This window comes from Sebastes umbrosus, chromosome 7 (assembly GCF_015220745.1).
Source record: "Sebastes umbrosus isolate fSebUmb1 chromosome 7, fSebUmb1.pri, whole genome shotgun sequence".
Taxonomy (NCBI): Eukaryota; Metazoa; Chordata; class Actinopteri; order Perciformes; family Sebastidae; genus Sebastes; species Sebastes umbrosus.
In genome coordinates, this window is record NC_051275.1 from 24,963,146 (window position 1) to 24,987,755 (window position 24,610).

The following is a 24,610-nucleotide window of genomic DNA, read 5'->3' on the forward strand; positions in this document are numbered from 1 at the left end:
ATTAATGTCTGCGACTAAAACATGTAGGGGAGAGTGGGGTAAGATGAGCCAGTGGGTAAGTTGACCCACCCCCTCTATCTTGGCAACTGTGATTATGTTTTGTCATGTGACCATTATTTTAGGAAGTACCCATCATTTCTATCTTGCTGTGATGGAGTTAAGCACATGGGAGAAGTAGTAAGTACTTTTTTACACCAAAAACATTTTTTTCCAGGTCAAAGTAAATTTTCTGCATGTCAGGAATAATGGATGTTAGATCAAAGCAAATTTATCCAGGTCTAAAAAAATATATTATACACATTGGTGATTTACTAAGGTATAACACCATGTTAATCCCTTCGCTAAAGATTAGCCTGAATTGCTAAACTAGGCCATTTTTTCCAAAATGGTAGCTATGGGGCAAAGTGAGCCAAAGGCTATGGGGTAAGTTGAGCCAATGGCTCACTAATATTCTACTGTTATTCCGAGCCACTGGCTCAATTTACCCCACCATAAATTAACCAAATTAATTATCTGAAGTATAAAATGGTATTACTGTTGAGTGTTACACAACTTGGTTTGATTTTTTTATGTGTTAACCTTTATAGAAGAGAGAGATAAAGGAAGTAAAAACAGTTGGTTACAGTGGAACAGCAGAGGCAAAGAGGGTCTTCACAGAGGAGGTAGAGAAGGAGCTTGCAGACCATATCAAGAAGCTGGCTGAACAGTTCCATGGCCTTACTCCAAAGAAATGCTGTGAACTGGCATTGGAATTGGCAGAAAGAAACAACATTCCTGTCCCCAACAACTGGAAAGAGCAGGGTTTAGCAGGTAGGCCTAGGTCAAACCAAAGACCAAGACGAAAATCACAGCGTACAGCAGTTCTGAGGAGAGTGATGTTCTCATCCCATTTGATGACACTTCTGAGCATGAGTGTTCTAATGATTAGAGAAGTGAATCAGACATCACAGATCTGTTAGTTGGTGACTTTGTCATAGTAAACTTTGTATCCAAAGGCAGGAGCTACCATTACATTGGCTTGGTTGAGAGCCTGGAGGGCAACGAAGTGAGTGCAAGATTTCTCAGAAGAATCCGGGGGAACATTTGACGTGAGAAGCCCACCTTTGTATTCAAGGAAAAGGATGAGGCATCTTTTCCACTGAGTGATGTGCTGAAGGAGCTACCTCAACCTCAAAAGGCTGGAGGAACTGCAAGGAGGGAGCAACAGTTCATATTTCCCTGCAACCTTGACGACTGGAATATAGTCGAATATTGAATGATATTTTGATTGTTCAATGGTCTTGAAACTCACTGGTGGTTTGTTCTCACAAGTTCATAACTGTGAAACTGTTTGTGAACACATGCTGAGGTTTAAACTTAAAAACTCAGATGTTCAGTTTACCCCACGATGGCTCAACTTACCCACTGACTCGGATCAACTTACCCCTTACCTGGGGCAAGTTGAGCCACAGGAGCACTTTTTTTGGGAAGGTCATTTTTTTCAGACAGCTTTGTTATAGATGCATGCTGATCATTTCATTTGATAGGAGAGATCCTGAATTTAAGGTTCATGTTTTCATTTTACTTCTGTCTCATTTTTCCTAACCTTGAGGACAGCATAAGTAAAAATTGACTCATCTTACCCCACTCTCCCCTACATATACTTCAGGATGTGGTGCATCCTCGGGAATATTAATTTTTGATCTAAAATAAACCGTTTTCAAAATATGACTTTCCAAAAAGAAAAGTGCTCTCTTGGCTCAAGTTGACCCCGAGGAGGGGTAAGCCATTTTAACAAACTTGTATCATCCAGCAGTATAGAGCTAACGTCATAGCTAACAGTATAGCCTCATATTGTAACTTCACATTGTAACACGTGAGAGTTTTTCAAAGTTGTCTGTAATTGTTCAGACTCAAGAATCATGACTCCTTGATCATGAGAAAAAAAAATACTTTGAGCGGCAAAACATTTTTTTTTAACCTAAATGTACTTATCACTTGTCATATGGGCCTCTCTCCATCACAGGGTCAGTAAAACGGATGACTCTTCCAAAATGTGTGGTCACATGACCAATTTTGTCTATGGTTGCCTAGAAACAAGGGGTGGCTCAACTTCCCCACCGGCTCAAATCACCCCGCTCTCCCCTATAGTTGAATTTTCAAAGCAGGTATTTGGACTCACACAGGGGTGCATCTAATTACATTATTAATTGTGGCATAGCATTTTGATAATTGCTGGAAGTTATCATTAATGTTATTAGTTCCACCTGTGCATTTCCTGCTATATGACAAAACATCTGTGAATAAAGTCTACGGTTCTATTTCATTTGGGAACAATAAAGAAACAGGACAGCTCTAGTAAGGCTGTCACAATTTGAAGAAACTTTTCCAACATTTCAAAAAGGGGTTTGACAGAAAAAGTTTGGGGACCTCAGCTCTTGCAGATTACAAGGTAACTCTGAGGATATATTTCATATGATTCATAAAACAAACACTCAATAAACACGCTTGTGATGGGATGTTAAAACATTTTAAGGCACGTGACCAGAGGTTGAGATCCAAAAGGGGTAAGATACTCAGATGAGATGATATCAGCGCCATCCTGTGGAAAATGTCATGAAAAATACTCTACAGCACAGACAATTATTACCATGGAAATTACTCATTTCTGATTGGGTGGTAGTGTCTGTTAAAACCAGTCAAACAATAACCATTACTCTTAACCAAAGCACAAAGACCACCATAACCACTGCAACAGCACTTCCTCTTCAGTGAACTCTCACTGGTGAAACAAGATTAATCCACCAGGGACTAATAGGGGAAAACTGGTCTGTTGACCCTCTGTTTGAGGTCATTTATTTTAGGAATATCATGCGCCATGTGTATTTTGACACAGATCATCTCTATAAGACAGGTATTGCACATGATAAAGCAGGCCCATGTAGTAAGAGTTGATATTGTGCTTTTTTTGGTGCATATTCACAAACAAATTTGCCATCAATCAGATTACCATAAACCAAATGAGACATAATAAATATGGGGCCTTTGTGTGCAGATGCCCAGTTGGTGAAAATAAATTAAACAAACTTTTAAAAAAAGACGTAAACATGGTTGCTGGAATGAATCTGTGGTTAGTGACTGTGGTATATGTGCAATAATATACTCTGTCCTGATATATAGAGTGAAAATAAGTTGTATTATTTACTATATCAGGACACTTTGTGGTAGATTGACACCCTCTGACATGGGTCAAACATGGAGCTTCACAGTGCTCCTGTTATCACATGATGATGATCCACCCAAATATGTCTGTGTGTTGTCACATGCCATCAGCGTGGATAAGCAGTTTCACATGCACTCATAGCAGCCACAAGGCAGAGCGTGCCGTTATTCATTACCTCTAACTCAAATGTGGTGGATGCATCATGACCATCACCAAAAGATCTTTTGACGGAGGAGAATGTTTCAGTGAGGCTTTGGATCGAGAACTGCGGGGTGGCTGAAAAGATTTTAGATCCAGCACTTCCCTCTTAACCCCCTGAGACCGACTTTACTCTCTTTTGGAGGCCGTAACAGGTTCAGTTCGAGAGCTAGAGTGAAAGTACAGGCTGGAGGCTAAATTTTGGCGAGGAAAAACTGGCATGGACATTTTCAAAGGGGTCCCTTGACCTCTGACCTCAAGATATGTGAATGAAAATGGGTTCTATGGGTACCCACGAGTCTCCCCTTTACAGACATGCCCACTTTATGATAATCCCATGCAGTTTGGGGCCAAAATCGTTATCAAATGACCTGTGGTGACCTCTAGGATAATCACAGCCTCATGAAACTTTACAGCCACAAACTAGAGACCTAGGGCATGCAGAGGATGGATGGCTTTCCTAGGTAGATTGACAATAAGGGGGTTTTCTGAGCAGTTTCCAGAGCAGAAGTGGTCGCCATCTAATCGCTGAAAAATGCAATTCTTGCAGAAATCTCAAAAGTTTTTGATACCAAATCACAGCATGGCTTTTTCTATGGTGTTCCTCGAGGTTTTTTTAATTGTTAGTGAATGTAACATACCAATGAAAGGGATAGCCGTCAGTGTATCTAAAGTTTCACACCTCCAAAAGGATGCCCCCAAAGGACCATTATACCTATTTTCAGTGTCACTGATATGTGTGTGCGTATCAGTGACACTGACAATGTTACATTCACATACAATAAAAAATAAGAAATAGCATTTAAATCACCAGTGAACAAGAGACCTTTCAAGTTTCATCATCATAATCATCAAATATAAGATAATTTGATCTGTTAGCAAGTCTTTTTGGCTGAACTAATCAATATTGTTGCATATTAATTAAGCATGTGTAGGCTACTATATTAGTGCATGGCACTTTATAATAGGAAAGGACAATATTAATTAATTTATTGTGAAGTGTGAAGCCCATAGCATTTGAGTAGGAAATGTGCTATATAAATAAAGTTTTTTATATATTCAAGCATTATCATTTAAAGTGTATGACTGTAATAATAATACAAATAATAACAATAATAATAATAATAATAAACTTTATTTATGTAGCACTTTTCAAAAACAAGTTTAGAAAGTGCTTCACAGAATAAAAAAACCCCTGAAAATACACAGTACAATTACTAATTATTAGATAAAAGACAATAAATAAAACTCTTAAGAATAAATCAATGAATAAAAGCATAAAACAAAAAGAGACTGATGCGCATGTGAGGACCAAATCTAAGCAGCCCACTGTTGTTGTGGGGACACTTGAGTTGTGAGGACATAATGAAAGTGATTTCAGGCTCGAAATTGTATGATTTGGGCTTAAAAGTGCACTTTCTTTCATTTCTTTTCTTTCTGTGTATACTGTGTATTGTTAGCACCTGAAGCGGAACTCCTTTTTAATTTGACTTTGACACGTCATGCTGTAGCTGCCGGACACATTTAGACGTCGCACACGCGCTGCACTTCCTGGTTCTTCTCCTGTGTTTGGTGTGTGGTGTTGATGTTCACCGATGTAATCTGTTTTTGAGTGAAACGGTAGTAGTTTTCTTGTGTTTCTTACCTTAATTAAGATGCCATTATATTTTACGATTGAATAAATATAGTATATAATCGACTTCCGGTTGATTTTCTGTTTTAATTCAGTCAGTGTTTGTGTTCAGTGTTTCTGGTTTGGCATGCTGTCATCATCACCAGGTAGGCATCAGCTCATTACTGCTTGTTTAATGTCCTTTTGTAAGTTATATTTGACCTAATTAATGTACTGGAAGATATTCATTTTATGGTTTTGCTAATTTAACTGTGTTGTCTTTTACTTTTAGGATAACATAACACCTGGTGAGTTTAAGGTTCCAGACATGAATGATGTATCTGCTCTCATAATGAGCCTGAATTGCTCTCTGTCACAAACTGATGGTGTCAGAGCCAAGCAGTGACACATTGTATTAGTTTATGACTTGTGGACAATCAGTTTGTGTTTTTTTTCTTGTACTAAAACTTAGTTAAATGACTTAAATGTATAGTAGTCTATACATTATGAACTACAAATCTCTATAAATCCTCATTTTTAATTCAACACAATCCTTGATCTTTTTGTGTGAAGTGTCACCTTTTTCATCCTTATAATGATTTAAATTTCTTTAAAATCTAATTGCACAAGTGTCTGCCTGTATTGTCTCTTCGGCTCAAACCTGTCTGTCTACTATTGTGTTGTTTCCATTTGTGATTTGTATGTTTATTCTCGCTGTAAACAGCTTGTCTGTGACGTTCTGTACGGTTGCCATTATGGCTCGCCTGCCTGACGCATGCCACTGCGGTCCCACTCGCCTGCCACTGTCAGTAATCTCACTCGCTGTCCAACAAATCTCAATGGGGGTTCAAATCATTGAAATATCCATCCATGGCAGCTTCAAAGACATGCAGTCAGTTTAGTGGCTTCAATAGTTCATCTTTTTCTCTGCAGATTTGCTGCTGAGGGCACAGCTGGTTTGATGCCCACTGCTCCAACATGGAGCACTCAGATTTGAACCACAAGAACGGGCGGCAAAGGAAGGTTGCGAGTACCATGCTCCCACCTGAAAACATGAGGGGCGTGGACAGGATAGAGATGAGCTACTCTGAACCGGAGGTAGAAGAGGAAACAGAGGATCTTATCAGAGGGTCGGACTCTGAGAACAGGAGGTACAGAGTCCGGCCTGGGATCCGTGGTGAGCTGGGGAACGTGTTGCTTCTTCTGTTCCTGTATGTGCTGCAAGGGATTCCTCTGGGACTGGCTGGAAGCATCCCTCTGATCTTACAGAGTAAGAGCGTCAGCTACAAAGACCAAGCCTTCTTCAGTTTTGTGTTCTGGCCGTTTAGTCTTAAGCTTCTCTGGGCGCCGCTGGTGGACGCTCTCTACTGCAGCAGGTTTGGTAGAAGGTAAGAAGGACACATTTATGTTGCTGTTTTCATCTGTGTGAATTTTTTTGCTGCCCCTTTTTTTTCCCACACTCTGTATCTTTTTCCTGTTTCTGCAGAAAGTCATGGCTGGTGCCCACACAGTACCTGCTGGGCCTCTTCATGCTCTACCTTTCTGGGACGGTCAATTCGGTGCTGCAGAGCGAGGGAGGACCGAAGGTGGTAACACTCACTGCAATCTTTTTTATGCTTGCCTTCCTGGCAGCCACACAGGTAGGCGATCATAAACACCGTGACACAAACACACATTCAGGAAGACTTTCAAGTAGATTAGAAGTTTCTTTCCCCATCCTCCAATGGCTGTATCTTCTCCGACCTTTAAGGACATAGCTGTGGATGGCTGGGCCCTGACTATGTTATCCAGAGAGAATGTGGGATATGCTTCGACATGCAACTCTGTGGGCCAGACAGCTGGATACTTCCTGGGGAATGTGCTCTTTCTGGCTCTGGAGTCTGCAGACTTCTGCAACAAATACCTCAGAGTAGAGCCCAAGGACACAGGCATCGTCACCTTGTCAGGTAGTATTTATCCTTGACCTTGTAGAGTTTTTGTGATACTTTACAACAGAGCAGTATTGAATAAAGTGTATTTTCTAATGCTTTCTGTTCTCCGGTTGCAGACTTCTTGTTTTTTTGGGGAATAGTGTTCCTAGTTTCCACAACATTGGTAGCCATCATGAAAAAAGAAAATGGGGACGGCAAAGGAAAGAGGAGAGTCCAGGAGGAGACGCAGGGCGTCATGGAAACCTACAAGCTGCTGTTCTCCATCATCAAGATGCCCACAGTCTTCACCTTTTGTGCCCTGCTTCTCACTGCTAAAGTACTTGAGCATTACTTGATAAATAGTTTTTTTTATTATTTGAAATACAACTTTGAAAGTGTTTCTTTTGCACGTTTGCTGCTTAACATGAATGAAAGATCTCTCATGCGTCTTCTCTCTGTGCTTCAGATCGGCTTCTCTGCAGCAGACGCAGTGACGGGTCTGAAGCTGGTGGAGGCCGGAGTTCCCAAGGAGCAGCTGGCATTGCTGGCAGTGCCCATGGTGCCTCTGCAGATCCTCCTACCAGTGATCATCAGTAAATACACAGCAGGGCCCCGACCTCTGGATGTCTTCTACAAGGCCTTTCCTTTCAGGTTATAACACGCACACACACACACAGGCATACATACACACATTCAGTAAACTAAAAGCTAACTACTGTTTTGTGTCTGCAGGTTGCTCATAGGACTGGAGTACGCTCTGCTGGTGTGGTGGACCCCCAGTTTAAAACAAGAAGGAGGGTTCCCTCTTTACTACTACGCCATAGTGCTAGTCAGCTACGCATTGCATCAGGTTTGTACTTCAGTTACTCTCTTTAAAATCTGGTTTTTCTCGTCTTCTCTGCTTCTACCCCAGCCCGTATCATAGTTTTTCCAGGTGATAGGATCTCAGCAACGTGCAGACAGTGACATACTTCTAAAAATGATTAAGCACAACATGCAAATCTAAAATTCTAATTTGTCTAATACTTTGGTTTATGACCAAATATCTGCAAAACCAATGACATTGCCATCAGCCTCAGCTGTACTTTTTGCTAATTACCAAATGTCATCTGTTTTGTCTTTATTACTGTAGGAATTCAAATATATTGTAAGCTATGTAAATCTATTAACCGGTTGATCAAAACAAACAACTGATGGATGTTTGTTACTGTCGCATTTTTGAAGTATAATGAACAGGTGGTATATAAAGGTCGACTAGTGTTAAGATGAGTTCCTTGTCTCGTTTCCTGTCCCGGCCCCCAGATGTCACTGTGCAACAGAAGAAAATCTAAAGTAGCAGGGAAAGGAAAATATTCATCCCCGTTCTCGCTTTTCTTTTTTTTTTTTTTACATTTCTGGAATATTTGAGTGAAGGAGGTTACGTTTTCATCTCTGTTCATTTGTCTTTCAATAGGATAACAGAGATGTAGTTCTTTGGTTTAGAAACAATTGATTATATATTTTATTTTTATTGATTTTGAGTTGTTGCTTTTTTGTTTTTAAGTTGGTTATTTGTGCTTTTATGTGTGAAACCTTTATGCTGCCGTCTTGGCCAGGACTCCCTTGAAAAAGAGATTTTAAATCTAAATGGGACTATCCTGGATAGATAAACCTTAAATAAAAAAAGGTCAAAAAGGATCAATACATACATTTAAAAACAAAATTGATGTGATAAGAATGAAGTCTTTAAATATAATGGTAAGTTTGACCATGTTTCCTGTGTTGCTATCCCAGGTGGCGTTGTACAGTATGTACGTGGCCTGCATGGCCTTCCATGCCAAAGTGAGCGACCCCTTCATCGGCGGGACCTACATGACGCTGCTGAACACCGTCACTAACCTCGGTGGGAACTGGCCCTCCACTCTGGCTCTGTGGATGGTAGATCCACTGACCTCTAAGGAGTGTCAGGGGGCCGTCGCGCAGAGCTGTGGCTCTCCAGCGGAGGCCGGGGTAAGTAAGAGGGCGAGAGGAGGGGGGAAATCTGCACAGTGGTGTGTGTAATTACCTAGACTTGATATATTGATTTCTTTTGTCCCTGTTCTCATCTCCAGCTGTGCGTTAAAGAGGGCGGCGTTTGTGTGACTACGTTGGACGGCTACTACGTGGAGTCAGTGGTATGTGTTGTGATTGGTGTAGCCTGGTGGGTGTGGCTGGGGAAGAAGATGAAGCGGCTGCAGGACCAGAGCCCGGCTGCCTGGAGGTGCAGAGCTAACTAGTGAGGACGCTCTATCATCATCAGTACCACAGACTATGAATGGTGGACATACTGTTATTCCATTCTCATCCGTCTGGTTTAGTCTCTCTGGTCCGGCTCTAGCTGCTACGTTCAGAAAACACACTCCTCCACACCGCTGTCACCATGAAGTACATAAATCCGTCTGACTGTAACTGTAACAGTGCCCTGAAAACTGAAACAACCGGTCAGACTGGCTAAGAATTTCTTGTTTTTCCATATTCAAAACCATATCCTGCTGCTTGGAACAGCCTAACCAAACGAGAGCTGGGTCAAAGAGTTTGTTCAAATATGTTTCTGGGTTTGTTTTAACCTGCTTGGATTGCCAGTGTGTTGAGTTTACTATGTGTGAAGCACAAGTTCAGTTGTTCTGTGCAGTTTGTGCCCCAAATGTGAGCAAAAAAATATCTTGATATTTGTGCTCCTAAAAACATTAGTAAACTCAGCACTTCAGACTCTTGTATAGCTTCCTGGCCAGTCACCATTTAATCTATATTAAAAGGATACTAAAGGGAAAAGGAAAGAAGGAAACTTTACAAATGCACCCCTCAAAACTGACTGAATGCATTTGTGGTGGAGTTATGACTTCCTATGGAGTGTCCTGACGCTGGTTAATCCAAGTAGGTTAAATCCAATGTGAAGACTATCTCTCATTGTTGTTTGATTCAGATCTGAACCAATGTTTTTTTTTAAATCATTATTTAAATATATATATATATTTTGTTTTCCTCTGAAGTGATTTGTGCCTTGTTTAGTGTTTCAAATTCTTTCAAAGCCAACCTCGTTAGAGTTAAATAATCATTACTATTACAGTCATTTGAAGATGAAGTTGTTAAAACACTGTTTTCTGGTAGTATACTGTTAGATTACACAAAACAATACTGCACACATTCCTTATGAAGAATTTTATTATTACCAATATCATCAAGAACTGAACTATTTAAAATATTGAATGTTTTTTGTTGGAGCAATCTTTTATTTTTCCAAATTTTCATTTAATTCTGATACGTTTTATCCATTATTATTGTCATTATCATTATTACGATAATTATTATTATTATTATTATTATTATATTATTATTATTATAGGAACAATTCAGATCTTTAATAGCAATATTGGACAGTGCAGCCTCGAACTATTGGGACCTCTTGGTTATCAGTAGGGCCGGGTTAGTGCATTATTTTTGCTGAGGCATTTTTAAGTTGCAGGAAGTAAACCTGGCCCTAGTATTGTAGATCTCACAGCATTTTACAGTTTTATAGATGCATTATTATTGTATGTAAAAGGTCAATATGCTGTATACCTACTATTAATGCAACAATTTATTAAAGGAGTCCTAATTTAAGACATTTTAACATCCATATAAAGTCCAGTTTTGCAGTTGGATCTCTATAGATCCCTTCTTAGTGGGACCTTAACACCAGCCTGAGAAGTAAATACATACAATAAAGTGAATTTCTTTTCCCCACAAACCACTTCAGATCCCAGACCAGCATCCTCTGAGATGATGTTGTTGTTGTTGTTGTTGCATATTGTACATAGAACTGAATGTTACAGTATTTCCTCTAAAGCCAGCATTGAAACTACTCTGTCAGATGTAAATGTTGAAGCACTCAGTCAGGGTTCATGTTAGACAGCTTCATTTTTAACACATTTTGCATTACTTCTCATTTCTCATGCTGATTTTTTTATGAACTACATGTAAAACAGCTCAAACATTTTTAAGTAACTATGCTGTTTTTTGGCCAGTGATTCCTCTGAAATGCACAGACGTCCCATATGTTGCACATTAATGTATCCGTTTAGTTAAAGGCAGGATCGGTGATCTTGAGAAACCAGCAAGAGTTCAATAGATTTAAAAAAAATTATCCAACAAAAAAACCGAGCCCCAGGTAGTCAACTCTTTTCCAAAGAAAGTAGTTAGCAGCACTAGCTCCACAAGTCCCTAAATCTAGCGAGAAATTTGGGCCGAATGAAATGATTGGACGGGTTTATGACAGTCCAGCGACAACCACAGATACCAGTTTTATTTGCCAAGTATACACATACAAGGAATTTGAATCTGTTTTTTATGCATATCTCTAAATGTACTTAAACAGACGAGGATTTGATTTATTGATTGCTGTCGGGATGTAATGAGAATTTCAACAAAGAGAAAATGTTTCTAAAATCTAAACCAAACCTGCCTTTAACTTCACACTACATGACTTTACTTTCATGTTTGTTGGGCCTTTCATTTGTATTCATAGCAGCACATCACTGTAATATGACAACTGTTCTTCCTGAGAGCCTTCTTGCCATTAACAGGGCACTACGTTTGTGGTTTTGGTTTGTTTTTTGACAAACATGATATTAGATAGACTGTGTGACTTTTGATTTCAGCAACATGTGCATTTTGTTTTTATAATATTTTAGATTTCAGATCACTTTCTGTTACAGTTTAATCTGTTAAATTGGGTTCGAGGTTATGGTAAACAGTTATTTAAGATGCAGAAAATTCAATGTTTTAATTGATCTCACATAATCCTTTATTTAAAGATTTGTGTTTTTTGAATGAACATTTATGATTTTTTTTTTTTTTAATTTGCACAAATTTTGTTTACAATAAGTTTAAATCCCCAATCATATTAAGGAAAAGGCTAGCACAGGGTCGCAGCAGCGCTCTATAATGTTCTGATGTTGACATTCATAGGTTGCAATGTTGATAAGATTTGAAGCAAATCTTATATGTAATTAAAAAACATATGCACACTTGTGATGTCTCTAGATGTTTTTCAGCATACACAAAAGACACATTCATGTATGCATTCTGTGTTTTTTTTTCTTTTCTTTTTTTACATTTTATTATAATTTTCCTTGCTTTCTAAAATTTCCCACCTAAAGAGCATTAAACCCCATCACTGCAGACCAGATCAACTGGTGCCACAGTCTCCAGTATGAGCTCATTCCGGGGGGGTCAGTCGGGGGTCTGCTGCCGTCCCGTCGCCGCTGAGGCCCCACAGTCTCCCGGGCGGCAACACAAAGCAGCGCTGAGATCAGTTTTGGGTGGTCATGGTGATCAAGCTGAATTATGTCTGGTGATGCGTCAACTAATCCGGTGATACATCTCCCAGTGTAGCAGATAATTGAAGTACGGTTCCCACATCAAATAAGCCATTCAGTCATCCACAACACCAACACTGAAAGAATGTAAAAAGTCCGACATGTGTTTTTTTTCTTGTTTAATTTAGGCTCTCTGATTCATCATTGATGTATAGCACAGTTAATGCATCCCATTTTGTAAAACACCATAAGACATAAAGCTATATTCATCAATACCAGAACCTCTGCTTGTCCGCTGCTCACAATAATCTTTTTCAATAATAAACCTAATTAATATAATTTCATTCAGAGCCAGGAAGCATTTTTTTGTCTAAGAACAACTGTCAAAATCTCCCAATGGAAGCAATCTGCCTCACTAGCATTCACTCAAAATAGCACAAAGCACTTCGGACGTCATCCCGTACAGCAGACCGACCGCATTTTAAATCGCTTGCATACTGTGTGATACGTTATCGCCTTTGATTTCCAGGTCGCACAAAAAGGCTGTGGCTCCTCGAAAAGGGGTTTCCAGTCCTACTAGTCCAGTTCAGAAAGGGAGACAAAGGTCATGAGACCTGAGGTGTCGGAGGAGAAGTGGCGAGGCGGTGATGTCATCGGTAGCACTTAAACTGCAACACTGCAAACTCCAGGTTGTGACAGTATGTGGAGTGTGCGGATGTGCAATTTTGGATTTGAATTGTCTCTAGCATCCATATCTTTTTGCTTTGTTTCTTAAAAAATATCAACAAAAAGAAAAAAAGAGTCCAGAAATAAACTCTCCTAAAGAGGCGCGGTGGGTCATAGGTTCATACGTAAATGCTCGGGCCGTTTGGCCACGACGGGATAGGCTTGCTGCTTCATCTGACCCATGTTGGCCCCGGTGGGCTGGCGGATGGGAAGAGGGGCCGAGGCTTCGGAGTTCGTCGAGACGTCCATCTGTTCCGGGGTGGACAGCTCCATGGCCTGGTCCTGAGGTGATTGGACGACACTCGGTCCTAGAAGGGGGCTCCGGGCCCAGCAGTCCCCCCCTGAGAATTTGACTGGGCTGAAAGGAGAGGAGGGAAACGGACAGATGTCACTGAGAGGCATCTGTAAAAATGATCAACATGCAAGATTAGTTTGTGTGTGTTTTTGCTTTATTCTTGGTCTTCAAGAACCATATTCAGCCGCAGTGACCAGAACTGTGTTTAATCCCAATTAGTCTGTAGGGTTGGGCGATGTGACAGTACAGTATATATCGTGCGACAGTTGAAATGTGTCCACAGGTAGAGATTTGGCAATAACGTTTCCACAGCGGTCGCAATCATTGCGTGATCTGGCATTGCAAGGGGATGTGATTTGGGCAGACATGGAGGAGGCTGAAGTTGTAAATACAGAGCAGGAGGCATCCAAACCAACCCAAGTTGAGGAAGAACTCTGGGCACATGATTACCAGACATTTGCACACTGGAGGGGCACCGGTTCAAGACCCGGCACCGACCGAGTATGGACTGTTGAACTTGACTGGTGAAGTGCCAGTTCACCTCCAAACTTCTCCTAGATGCTATATAGTAGCTGCCCATTGCTCTTAATAATAGGATGGATTGTGCAAAAACAATGTGTGATAATAAAAGCTGATTTACGTTTTGTCTTCTTTTTCAAATGAAAGATGAGCAAATCCTGCAAATCTTTTGTACACCCTTAAATACAAATTAGTGTGATTTTTATATTGCACTGACTGAAGTCTGGCTGGTATTTATTTGCACCTGTATACCTTAAAACCTGTAACACTTGAAATCATTCTTCTCAGGAACCTTAAAGCTTCCATTTTGAAAGTTTTTTGTTTGAGAGTCTTTTGAGTTTTTAACTCAAGTGTTATCTCATGAGGTAGTTGTTTTAGTTTGTATGAAAGTTCCAAATAAAAGAAGAAAATAACCATAATTGAATTTACAGAATAAATACTGTATCGTGATGTATATACCGTGATATCAAATTACATATACAGTGATAGAAGATTTTGGCCATATCGCTCACCCCTATTAGTCTGCATGATGAAGAAAGCCAAAACGCAACATTATTAAATGACTTGACAATGATATGAATGAATAATATGGATTTAATATGTCATAAAATGTTGTTGTTAAGGAGAAACCCCTCTATGCAAGATAGCAGACGAAGGCAGCTAATCAAGTAGGGCTTTAGTCTATATGTAAGATATGCTGTGGGACCGCCAGTTTTACTGTTTTTGTTTGGCTTCAGATGGAGTGAAAAGCTAGAATTTGATATATAAAATTGGTAAGGAAACTGGAAAAATCCACAATACATAACAAAATTTGATTGCAACAATGGGAGGCCAGGTCTTTCAATGAGAAATGTCAGGAATTAAACCAAGACCCGCTGTGGTAATATGGGGTTTACCAGTCCTAGAGCCTGCTGCAGACGTGACGTACCTGAGAGGTGTTCTTGGGCTGCCTACGATCCGTCGAGGAGAGCGGATTTTTGGCTCAAATGAGAACTTTTCTTTGATGTTATCCAGGACTGACGGAGCGACGTACGTGAAACCCTAAAGAGACAAAGAGACAAACACAGAAGTTATTTATTACTGAGTCAGCAGCAGCAGTGTGAATCATCTGGTATTTGTTGCTCCACCTCACTGATTGGGTTTCTTGTTCTTTGTGCCGTTCTGTGATGCACTGTGAGTATCTTTTAAATCAATTATACGACAATACAAACTGATATTAATAATGCATAAGCAATTAACTTCATGTGCAAAATGCTGATTAACTACAAGCCTGTTCAAAGGAAAAGGGAAGTAATCAAGATGAAACTTAATTGTTACCAAAGAGTTTTCCACACTGAATAGCAGAGGATAGTAAAAGCGTATGAGTCATTCATTTGCAAGTAAAAGGTTCTGTGATTCCTCACCGTGTTCCTGAAAACATGAACGTTTTTTGTGAAACAAGAGATAACAAAACAAACAATGAGACGGGGAAATGTAGTCAGAGGAGTTACCAGGAAGGCTTGATTGGCACTTTCACTGAGGGTCGAGTCATCCGGGCTGTCGACTGGCGTCTGACTGGTGAACTTCGAGTCGAACTGACTCACGTCTTCAGCTGATTGCTGCCAAGATAGAAGGGAAGACAAACACACAGGTGAGGAGGAGGACGTGCAGCAGCAGCAGGAACATGAGTAGATGTGTCAACTAACAACACGTAGGTCTGAAACAAGAGACGACCCGGGTTCAGTTACCCAAACTTGTTCAGTTGGTTTAATCTGGGCAGGTAACAGGAATGACACCGCATCTCCATCTCACAAAATACTTCTCAAGTAGCATTAGTTATGAATTCACAGAGATCTAATTTCAACATTTCTCAAATTTCCCACCATAAAACTACACATAGTATCATAGTGTGCTCCTCTGATACTCACCAGGAAAGGTTTGAAGGGGGGCTCCACTTTCCGAGCCAGTAAATCCTCCCAGTTGATGTGTCTGAAGAAGGGATGAGCCTGTGGGATATCAAATACAAACAGAGGGCCATAAAACATAGTTTCTAAGTCTGGGACACAATCTACAACAATTTCAAACTATTATGACCTTGATTCTCACCTGAACCTCTGTGGCGTCTCCCGCTCCCGCTCCGAGCCGCGACGAGGCGTTCCTCTTCAGCAACTGTCCAACCAGCAGTGAAATGTCAAAAGAGTACTCACACAACAACTCCACACTTATTTGTGGATAAACACACGTAGTATTAAGTTGTAAACAAACAGGAGATACCCGTTTCAGGAGATCTCTTGCTTCTTGTGTGAGGTAGGGTGGGAGGCTGAGCTTACACTTCAGGATCTTGTCAATGGTCTTTTTTCGGTTTTCACCAGTGAACGGCGGCTACGGCGGGAAAACAGAGGAAGGGATTAGTCAAACATTCACAATTCATATTTTATAATTAATAAGAGTGAAGAAGCTGTAATCTTATGTTGAAAAAGTTTGACTGACCGCTCCTGTGAGCATGTCGTACATCAGAGCGCCCAGACTCCACCAGTCCACCGCTCTGTTGTGTCCGCTTCTCATCAAGATCTCTGGGGCCCTGCAACAATGCCAGTGCACATTTATTACTAATGAATTAATGTTTACGAGTCAACAGTAAGCATGAAACAAGAGCAAAAGCACAAGTGAGTAAGGAAGCATATTTGTATGCAAGTGTATCAAAGAGTGAGTGTGATTGAAGGAGTAAGGAGGAAAACGAGAGAGCACGACTTACATGTATTCAATGGTACCGCAGAAAGTATGAGTGACTGTGCCGTCGTGAATTGACTCTTTACACAGTCCAAAGTCTGTCAGCTTTACATGGCCTGGAGGGAAAGCAACACATATTAACAACCCTTTGTGGAGGATATACAAGAACATCTGCATTACATCACAACAAGGTTTTTATTTATTGTTATATATGTTGCATGATATTTGTGCATATGGATGTTTTAAGGTTAAATACAAAGAAATTTAAAAACCTTTTTTTGACAAATCATGCAAGAAGGTTCGAGTTAATTTCATCACATGCACACATGCATACAAACACACACACCATGGTTGTTGAGCATGATATTCTCAGGTTTCAGGTCTCTGTAGATGATGCCCTTCTGGTGCAGGTGACCCAGAGCCATAGAGATCTCTGCCAGGTAGAAACTATAGAGAAAAACAAAGAAAACATTTCACTTAATACAATCAACTTCATAATAAATAGCACTTTATTTCTAAAGGAGGATCCACCAGTTGGATGGTATCAATATATCATACGGTTGTAGTCGGTTTAAACCATTTTTCAGGGTAATTTTACTTGTGAGGAAGCTAAAGTTTATGGAGGAAAGAACCTGCCAAAATAAAAAATAAATAAAATAAATGACTTGGTAAATAAATAAATATGCCATTAAATGAACCAAAACAAAATGTAGGCTTTAATTAATAGATAATATGTGACTGTGATTTCTGTTTTAATTTGCTTCTTTATTTATTTATTTCGTATTATTCCCCTATCCACCTACTCTTCTATTTAATTAAAAAACTAATAAAGAGAAGAATACAGAAATAAATAGGTTTGGGGAAATAAATATAAAAATAAATATTATAACTAAATAAATTAAAATAAATTACAAACAATTTACACTAGCAATTTAATTTAATAATGAATTAAAACATAAATTTAAAATAAAAAATAAATAAATGTATTAAAAGAAATTTAAAAGTTAATAAAAATAAATAAATAAAAGGGAAAATTAAATAGAAGAGTAGATAGATAGGAAAGTAATACGAAGATAAATTAAAATAGAAACATCAATTTATGTCACATTTGATCAATTAATTAATGCCTACATTTAATAATATTGTGTTTCATTGTGTTCATTTATGGGCATATTTATTTATTTATCGAGTCATTTATTTATTTTTGATTTTGACAGGTTCTGTCCTCCATAATAATTACCTGCTGTATAATATATCATGTTTGCTGATATAAAAAAAAAAATGATAATACAACTTTAACATACATTTTCAATGGTATTTTCATAACAGATGATATTGACAGTCTGCTGAGATGTCTGTGCGTCCCTATTCAATATAATAATGAACAACACTCACCAGGCTGTGTCCTCCATGAAGATGCCCTCCCTCTCCAGCTGCATGAACAGTTCTCCTCCTGATCACGTGAACACATTTTAATGCTGTTAACATGGTTAACACACACAAACATCCCTACAATCTACAAAAGTTGGGTTGTGTAGCGGACCCTCACTACTGAACTTCCTGGAGAAGACGAGCAGGAAGAAGTGATTTCACACTTGCATAATATGCATTGATCTCCTTGCAGAGTGTTTTGTGTTTGTACCAGATGTGTATTTCTCGTACTGACCACTCAGGTACTCCAGGATGAGATACAGCTTCCCTCCTGTCTGGAAGGCGTAGATGAGATCAACAATGAAGGGATGCTTCACCTCCTCAAGGATGTTCCTCTCTGCCTTGGTGTGGGCTGTGTCCTTGGCGTTGCGTACAATCATAGCCTGGTGCCCCACCCCGAAAAAGTATATCAACATTAGTCAAGAGGCAGATGGAGAGGTGAAACACTGGGCATGTTTTGATCCACACGGATGTGAAATGCTCCAAACAACAAAAGTTGCCCTATCAACAGGCTGCGTATCACTGCCTCACTGATAGAGAGAAAGTGAAAGTATTCCACTTTACAACAACTGAGAGGCAACTAAGTCACTGAGATACAGGAGTGACATATTATTGATTAATTATTGCTGAGCTAGTTTAATTAAAGGGCAGGGTCCATCTGTGTTATTTTCAACGTTATCTGTGCCAAGTTTGGAAATAACCGAAAGGGTTCGTTCGGAAGTGCGTATGTATGTGTACTCTCGTGATCTGCGAGGTCAAATTACTGATTTTGTCAATAGAGTCTGGTGGCTTTGAAAAGAGCAATATAACAGTTTAAGTAAAGGGCTGACGGCGAGATAAAGTCTGTGGACGGGAGCTGCAGAAAAACGTATATTAGCCACCTAAATAAATTCTATATTAGTTTAAGTGTACACTGCATTTGGAATGTTTTCACTGCTTTACCTCGCCGTCAGACAGCCCTTTCCGACGGGAACTGAAGCCGTTATATCACTGTCTTCAAAGCCACCAGACTACATTCACAAAAACAGTAATTTCACATCGCAGAACACAGAAGTTTCTGGTCTACAGCTGCATCGATCAGTTAGTTTGTCAAGTTTAACAAGGCAGATAATGCTACTTATTTTGTTCTAGTTCTCTAGCTCTGATAAGGACAGCCCTTAATTATTACTCACTCAAAGCTTTACTTTACTTTGAAAACCGTACTTTAAAATTCTGTGGAGAATAATGATGAGAGGTTTTACATGTACGATGCCTTCTGTTCCTCCAGCTCTTCCTCTCCTCTCTCCTGCTCCTGTTTATGTTTGCTAACCACTTCTGTCAGAAAGCTAAAGAGCCGCCTGTCAGCAGCTACTTGTTGTCTCAGCTTTGAGTGTCAGAACTACGACAACAGATGGAGCTCCAACAGGCAGACTGAGGCTGAGACAAGCCCTTTGATTTTAAGGGTGCAGTACAAGCTGGCTGACTGAGAAGTCTTGATTTTTAATTCACTTTTTGCTGAGACTGATTATGAATCGTGCATTGCCCCCTCTCGCTCGCAAACTGGTGCCAAAAACTGTCAATAGTACCTAACCGTCATCCACTAACTGCTCTACTAAGCTATGGGCTGTTACTGCTGTTGTATAATCTGGGCCTGTGTTCATCAAGCATCTCAGAATCACTGTGGTTCAACCTCAGAGTAGGACTTAAGTTATTTATGAGCCTTCTTACACACAGCAAGGAATCAAAGTTCTCATTTAAGAGTAAATGACCTGGTTGGTATATGAAACTTATTAATTAATCAATCATTTACTAACAATGACTTCTTGTATTTTTTCTCAGTGGTTTGTGCAATCAACACATTCAAAGACAGACTGAATTAGAAATAATGTGAAGCAGGAAAATCTAAATTAATTACAGAATACAACTGTAAACTATTAAAATAACTAAATTAAAGCATTACTAATTGGTAAACATGAATTATCATTTCATTGTTTGTTAACAGTAAAATAACTATAAACTATCAATTTACCATTTATTAATGATGGTTATTGTAAAGAGTTACCTTACACATAATTTACATGTAAGTATATAATTACAGTCTGAGGTGGAATAATAGCAGCCAAAGCTGTTCAGTCCTACATCTTTGCTGTTGTAGCTGTATTTGTGTAAATTGCAATAGCGTTTAAACTTTTCCTGCAGTGAGATTATCTTGGACAAAATCTGAAATTTACTCCAATTCAATCTGCAAAATCATGTGATTCTACATCAAATGTTTACATTGTGTATTTGTACAGCTGCTGGAGTTTATGTCCTGACAGATTAGGACAGTTCTTCTGCAGCTCTCCTGAAACCCAGAAAAGCCTAAATGCAGGACTGCATATGTGTCACTCTGAGAATTCAGAGTCAGCTAGACGGATTTCTTCCTCTGAGATGCTTCATAAATAAAGGTCCTGGGCTCTAACCCAAAACTATCAAAGCTGTGCTGCCGCCTGCCACTCTGAAGCTAAACGATTGAAACGACTGGCTGAAATCTGGCAGGTCTGCAACGTGTCACTGGGGTCATTTTAGCCAATCAAGCAGAAGCAGTGTGAATATCAAGCGGAATCTAATGGGCTGAGGCAGAGTGTTTTAAGTGCCAAGGCTGCAGCAGCGCCGCGCAGCGCAGATGGCATTCTACCAACTAGCAGTGAAATCTTACCCCACCACTGGCTTCAAGGACAGCCAATATTTGCAGACAGAAGAGCACCATAATGTTTATTTGTAATAACAAGCATGCAATTACGTTCATGGGATACAGAATGAGAGCAGCTGTACGTTGCTCTAATTGAAGTGATTTAGGCAGGAAAAAAAAGTACCTTTTTTAAAACTTTCATTGCAAATATTTTGCCCGATGCAGCTCCGACAACTTTTCGAACTTGAAAAACCTGCAAAAAAGGGAGAAATGACATGTTTAAAATAATCAAATCAGCACTTCAAAGAAGATATATTACTCGGTTCCTCACATTATAGCGGTAAAATAATCCAAAGTGTGCATTTGTAGGAGTGTGTGCATGTTAAGTGTACTTTCTCGTGTACTTTCTCAAGGCTTGCTGCTTCTCGGGTACCACAAGTACCTTTCCATAACCACCTTTCCCCAGGACCCGCAGCAGCTCGAAGCACTCCGGTCTGATGTTCTCCGTCCCCTGGTTGACGTTGTCCTCCGATATCTCGATCTTCTCACAGTCGTCCATGTTGCTGCAGACACACATTGTGCTCTTGTTTTTCACTGATTCAATCACAAAAAAAAACACATGAACACAAGCATAGAAGAACATATTGAATACTTACAACTCAAATCCACTGCACTGGTCCATGATATCACCGATTTGAATCTGGGAGGAAAAAGAAAACACTGCTGAACATCCTTTGAAAAACAAAACTTAATCTTTATTACAATTGTCACATACATACAGGTACATCCATGAAATTTAACCTCTGCATTTAACCCATCCTAAGCATTGTAGGAGCAGTGGGCTGCACTTATGCGCCCGGGGAGCAACTTGGGGTTCAGTATCTCGCTCAAGGACACTACGACATGCAGACAGGGGATTGAACAGCCAACCTTGCAGTTGAAGGACGACCACTGTCGGGGGACTTACAGTTCGATTTAGTGACTTTCTTTCTTCAATTTTTTTCAACTCTGTGGGAGAGTTTAATCTCACATGGACATTTTTTTCCCTTGCGTTTAAACACTTAATGTCTGTTTAAATACTGTGATAATTAAGCATTTATAATACGTGCCATTCTATTCAAATAAATAGCTATGAAATGGATTATCGCTGCAATTAAATATAGAATTAAGCTGAAATTTTCTGGTTAAAGCTTCTCCAGTGTGAGAATTTGCTGCTTTCCTCTGTTTATCACTGTAAACTGAATATTTTAGTTTTTTGAAGACATCACTTTGTATAGTAGACTGTGAACTTCACAGTGTGAATGGCATTTTTTGCTATTTTCTGTCACTTTATAGACCAAACAACTAATCGGTTAATGGAGAAATTAATTGTCAGATTAATTGTAAATGAAAATAACCATTAGTTGCAGCCCAACTTACATTATATCCTGCTGTACAATAAATTTAGCCAAAATATAGGTGTTTGTTTGGCTTCACATTAACACAGGAGCTGTGATGTGACACTGACAAACAGGAGCTGCTGTGATGTAATAGTTGCCCAATCCATTGCTACATGGACTGGATATCAACATGATGCAAGATATTAAGCAAAAGTTGTTTACCTTAATGAAATATATATATATACATATATATATATAAAATGATATATATATATTAACTAACATCCTCTATTACATTCCTACATTCATCCCACATACATACATCTTATTCGTATTCATATCATTTTTATTATATTATTCAATAATAATACTAATAATAATAATAATAATAATAAAGATATAATAAATAAAAAACAGTAAAAAAACAAAAAACAAATTTATCTGTTATATACATAAATTATTAGATGTTAGTATGTATGTTAATAATAAAGATATAATAAATAAAAAAACAGTAAAAAAAAAATAAAAAAAATAAATTATATTTTATATATATATTATTAGTTGTTAGTTATTAAATATATACATACATACATGATGTGTGTTTGCAGGTAATTACTAATTACTATCTCCTATTCAATGACTACTACTCCTATAATGGCAGATGGTCATGGTTTTGCTATATATGTACATACATGATGTGTGTTTGCAGGTAATTACTAATTACTATCTTCTATTCAATGACTCCTATAATAGCAGATGGTCATGGTTTTGCTGCAATAAGATACCAGTTTGCACAATTGCATAAAGCAGTATTTACAAATTAATGTAATTGTTATTTTAAGTTATAAATGTACAGAATCTGTAGTAGTGTAGTGTAATGCTGCATTTTGTGTGAATAGAAACACACACAGGCACCAGCAGCTTTTGAGTCCACACAGTCCCACTCCTCTCTCTGTTAACAGTCTTTGCCAAAATAAACTGTTGCACAGCAGAACAGAGCAGAGCAGAGCCACATTTATCACTGCAGCAGCAGCAGCAGCACCTTTGGCCAAGTAAGGAAGGCTCTGCTTGCACAACTCCCAACAACATGACAGCGAGGGTTTCTCAACCAGACAGTGTTAACAATGCATGCAGATCATCACCAGCTATCACTACTAGTAATAATAACAAGTGACAGCTGTCAGACTAACAGCAGCGAGCTAGGAAGCTTGGGAAAGGCCTGGTAGCTCCGGCTGCAGGAGCAAGGCCTGGTGGTGGCTGGCAGCTCCACCATGCTACCAGGCTAACAGCTAGAGTTTCTGCTGTGACAACTCTCTCTCTTCTTCCTTTAAAGTACCTCCTCATTCTCATCGTCGGAGACATTGTCCTCCGGCTGGTCCAAGTCAATGTCAAACACTCCAGCCATGGCAGCGTGTTTCTTCGCTCGGATCTCGCTTCGCTTTCTGTCACAGACCGTCAGACTAGCAGCAACAGCAGGCGTCCCTCCACCTCATGGACGAACACACACCGCCGCCATAACCCGGCTACTACACGGAGCATGCGCAGTAAGACGCTCGGCGAAAAGGGGGCGGTGACCTGAGAGATGAGCTCTTATTTTGACATAAAACCAACAATAATACAGTACACCTCCTTAAAGGTCTTTCCATTGACATTCATTGAAGGATTTTACACCAAAAAATCTAATCAATTTTTAAAATCTAAGATAAGATGAGATAAGATGAGATAAGATAAGATAAGATAAGATAAGATAAGATAAGATAAAATAAGAAAAGATAAAATAAAATAAGATAAAATAAGATAAGATAAGATAAGATAAAATAAGATAAAATAAGAAAAGATAAAATAAAATAAGATAAAATAAGATAAGATAAGATAAGATAAAATAAGATAAAATAAGAAAAGATAAAATAAAATAAGATAAGATAAGATAAGATAAGATAAGATAAGATAAGATAAGATAATGCTTTATTAGTCCCACAGTGGGGAACATTTGTAGAATTACAGCAGCAAAGGGGACAGTGCAAACAACAAGAAGCATCAGAAAAACAAAACAAGATATAATAATAAATAACTAAATAAACAATTAAGATCTAAGATAATAAAGATATCTAAAGATATATATATATATATATATAATAAATAAAAAACAGTAAAAAAAAAAAATTAACATCCTTCATTACATTCCTACATTATCCCACATACATACACATACATACATCTTATTCTTATTCATATTCGTATTAATATTCTTATTTTTATTATATTATTCAATAATAATAATAATAATAATAACAATAATAATAATAATAATAAAAATGATACTGATACTGATAATAATAATAATAATAATAATAATAATAATAATAATAATAATAATAGTAATGATACTGATAATAATAATAATGGTAATAATAATAATGATAATAACAATAATAATAATAATAATAATAATAATAGTAATGATTCTGATAATAATAATAATGGTAATAATAATAATGATAATAACAATAATAATAACAATAATGATAATAATAATAATAACAATAATAATAATAATAATAAAAATGATACTGATACTGATAATAATAATAATAATAATAATAATAATAATAGTAATGATACTGATAATAATAATAATGGTAATAATAATAATGATAATAACAA

The 24,610-nt window shown here is 38.4% G+C and overlaps 2 protein-coding genes across 10 annotated transcripts; one reads left to right on the forward strand and one right to left on the reverse strand.

The window, feature by feature from the left end:
• The first annotated feature begins 4,879 nt into the window (after nucleotides 1-4,879).
• On the forward strand, nucleotides 4,880-11,795 carry slc33a1 (solute carrier family 33 member 1). Of its 8 annotated transcripts, none has more exons than XM_037776090.1 (12): nucleotides 4,923-5,020; nucleotides 5,129-5,179; nucleotides 5,305-5,320; nucleotides 5,737-5,817; nucleotides 5,946-6,400; nucleotides 6,499-6,652; nucleotides 6,763-6,958; nucleotides 7,060-7,259; nucleotides 7,389-7,573; nucleotides 7,655-7,772; nucleotides 8,696-8,911; nucleotides 9,013-11,795. In XM_037776090.1, exons 5-12 carry the CDS (start codon nucleotides 5,991-5,993, stop codon nucleotides 9,175-9,177), a joined length of 1,644 nt encoding a protein of 547 aa, XP_037632018.1. In that variant the 5' UTR covers nucleotides 4,923-5,020; nucleotides 5,129-5,179; nucleotides 5,305-5,320; nucleotides 5,737-5,817; nucleotides 5,946-5,990; the 3' UTR covers nucleotides 9,178-11,795. The 8 variants fall into 8 exon arrangements, with proteins under 8 accessions (XP_037632017.1, XP_037632013.1, XP_037632012.1 ...); XM_037776091.1 differs by having other exon boundaries at nucleotides 4,949-5,020; nucleotides 5,146-5,179; XM_037776089.1 differs by lacking the exon at nucleotides 5,737-5,817 and having other exon boundaries at nucleotides 4,880-5,020; nucleotides 5,146-5,179.
• A 604-nt stretch (nucleotides 11,796-12,399) lies between these two features.
• On the reverse strand, nucleotides 12,400-23,496 carry rps6kb1b (ribosomal protein S6 kinase b, polypeptide 1b). Of its 2 annotated transcripts, none has more exons than XM_037776093.1 (15): nucleotides 23,283-23,494; nucleotides 21,224-21,267; nucleotides 21,010-21,130; nucleotides 20,752-20,820; nucleotides 18,153-18,300; nucleotides 17,882-17,939; nucleotides 16,833-16,933; nucleotides 16,512-16,602; nucleotides 16,247-16,337; nucleotides 16,031-16,138; nucleotides 15,863-15,925; nucleotides 15,685-15,762; nucleotides 15,268-15,375; nucleotides 14,706-14,818; nucleotides 12,400-13,321 (listed from the first exon to the last, which is right to left on the reverse strand). In XM_037776093.1, the coding sequence occupies exons 1-15, from the start codon at nucleotides 23,349-23,351 to the stop codon at nucleotides 13,075-13,077; spliced, it is 1,509 nt and encodes a 502-aa protein (XP_037632021.1). In that variant the 5' UTR covers nucleotides 23,352-23,494; the 3' UTR covers nucleotides 12,400-13,074. The 2 variants fall into 2 exon arrangements, with proteins under 2 accessions (XP_037632021.1, XP_037632022.1); XM_037776094.1 differs by lacking the exon at nucleotides 12,400-13,321 and adding an exon at nucleotides 13,342-13,903 and having other exon boundaries at nucleotides 14,670-14,818; nucleotides 23,283-23,496.
• Nucleotides 23,497-24,610: the final 1,114 nt, after the last annotated feature.

What these genes read in the sequence shown, in the direction of transcription:
- slc33a1 (XM_037776089.1), top strand. Translation starts at nt 5,991, where the DNA reads ATGGAGCACTCAGATTTGAACCACAAGAACGGGCGGCAAAGGAAGGTT. An exon ending in TGCAGCAGGTTTGGTAGAAG is followed by an intron (nt 6,401 to 6,498) that starts GTAAGAAGGACA and finishes CTGTTTCTGCAG; the next exon opens with AAAGTCATGGCTGGTGCCCA. An exon ending in CCTTCCTGGCAGCCACACAG is followed by an intron (nt 6,653 to 6,762) that starts GTAGGCGATCAT and finishes CCGACCTTTAAG; the next exon opens with GACATAGCTGTGGATGGCTG.
- rps6kb1b (XM_037776093.1), bottom strand. Translation starts at nt 23,351, where the DNA reads ATGGCTGGAGTGTTTGACATTGACTTGGACCAGCCGGAGGACAATGTC. An exon ending in CCCCCTTCAAACCTTTCCTG is followed by an intron (nt 15,376 to 15,684) that starts GTGAGTATCAGA and finishes CTATCTTGGCAG; the next exon opens with CAATCAGCTGAAGACGTGAG. An exon ending in GTGCCAATCAAGCCTTCCTG is followed by an intron (nt 14,819 to 15,267) that starts GTAACTCCTCTG and finishes TTGTCTCTTTAG; the next exon opens with GGTTTCACGTACGTCGCTCC.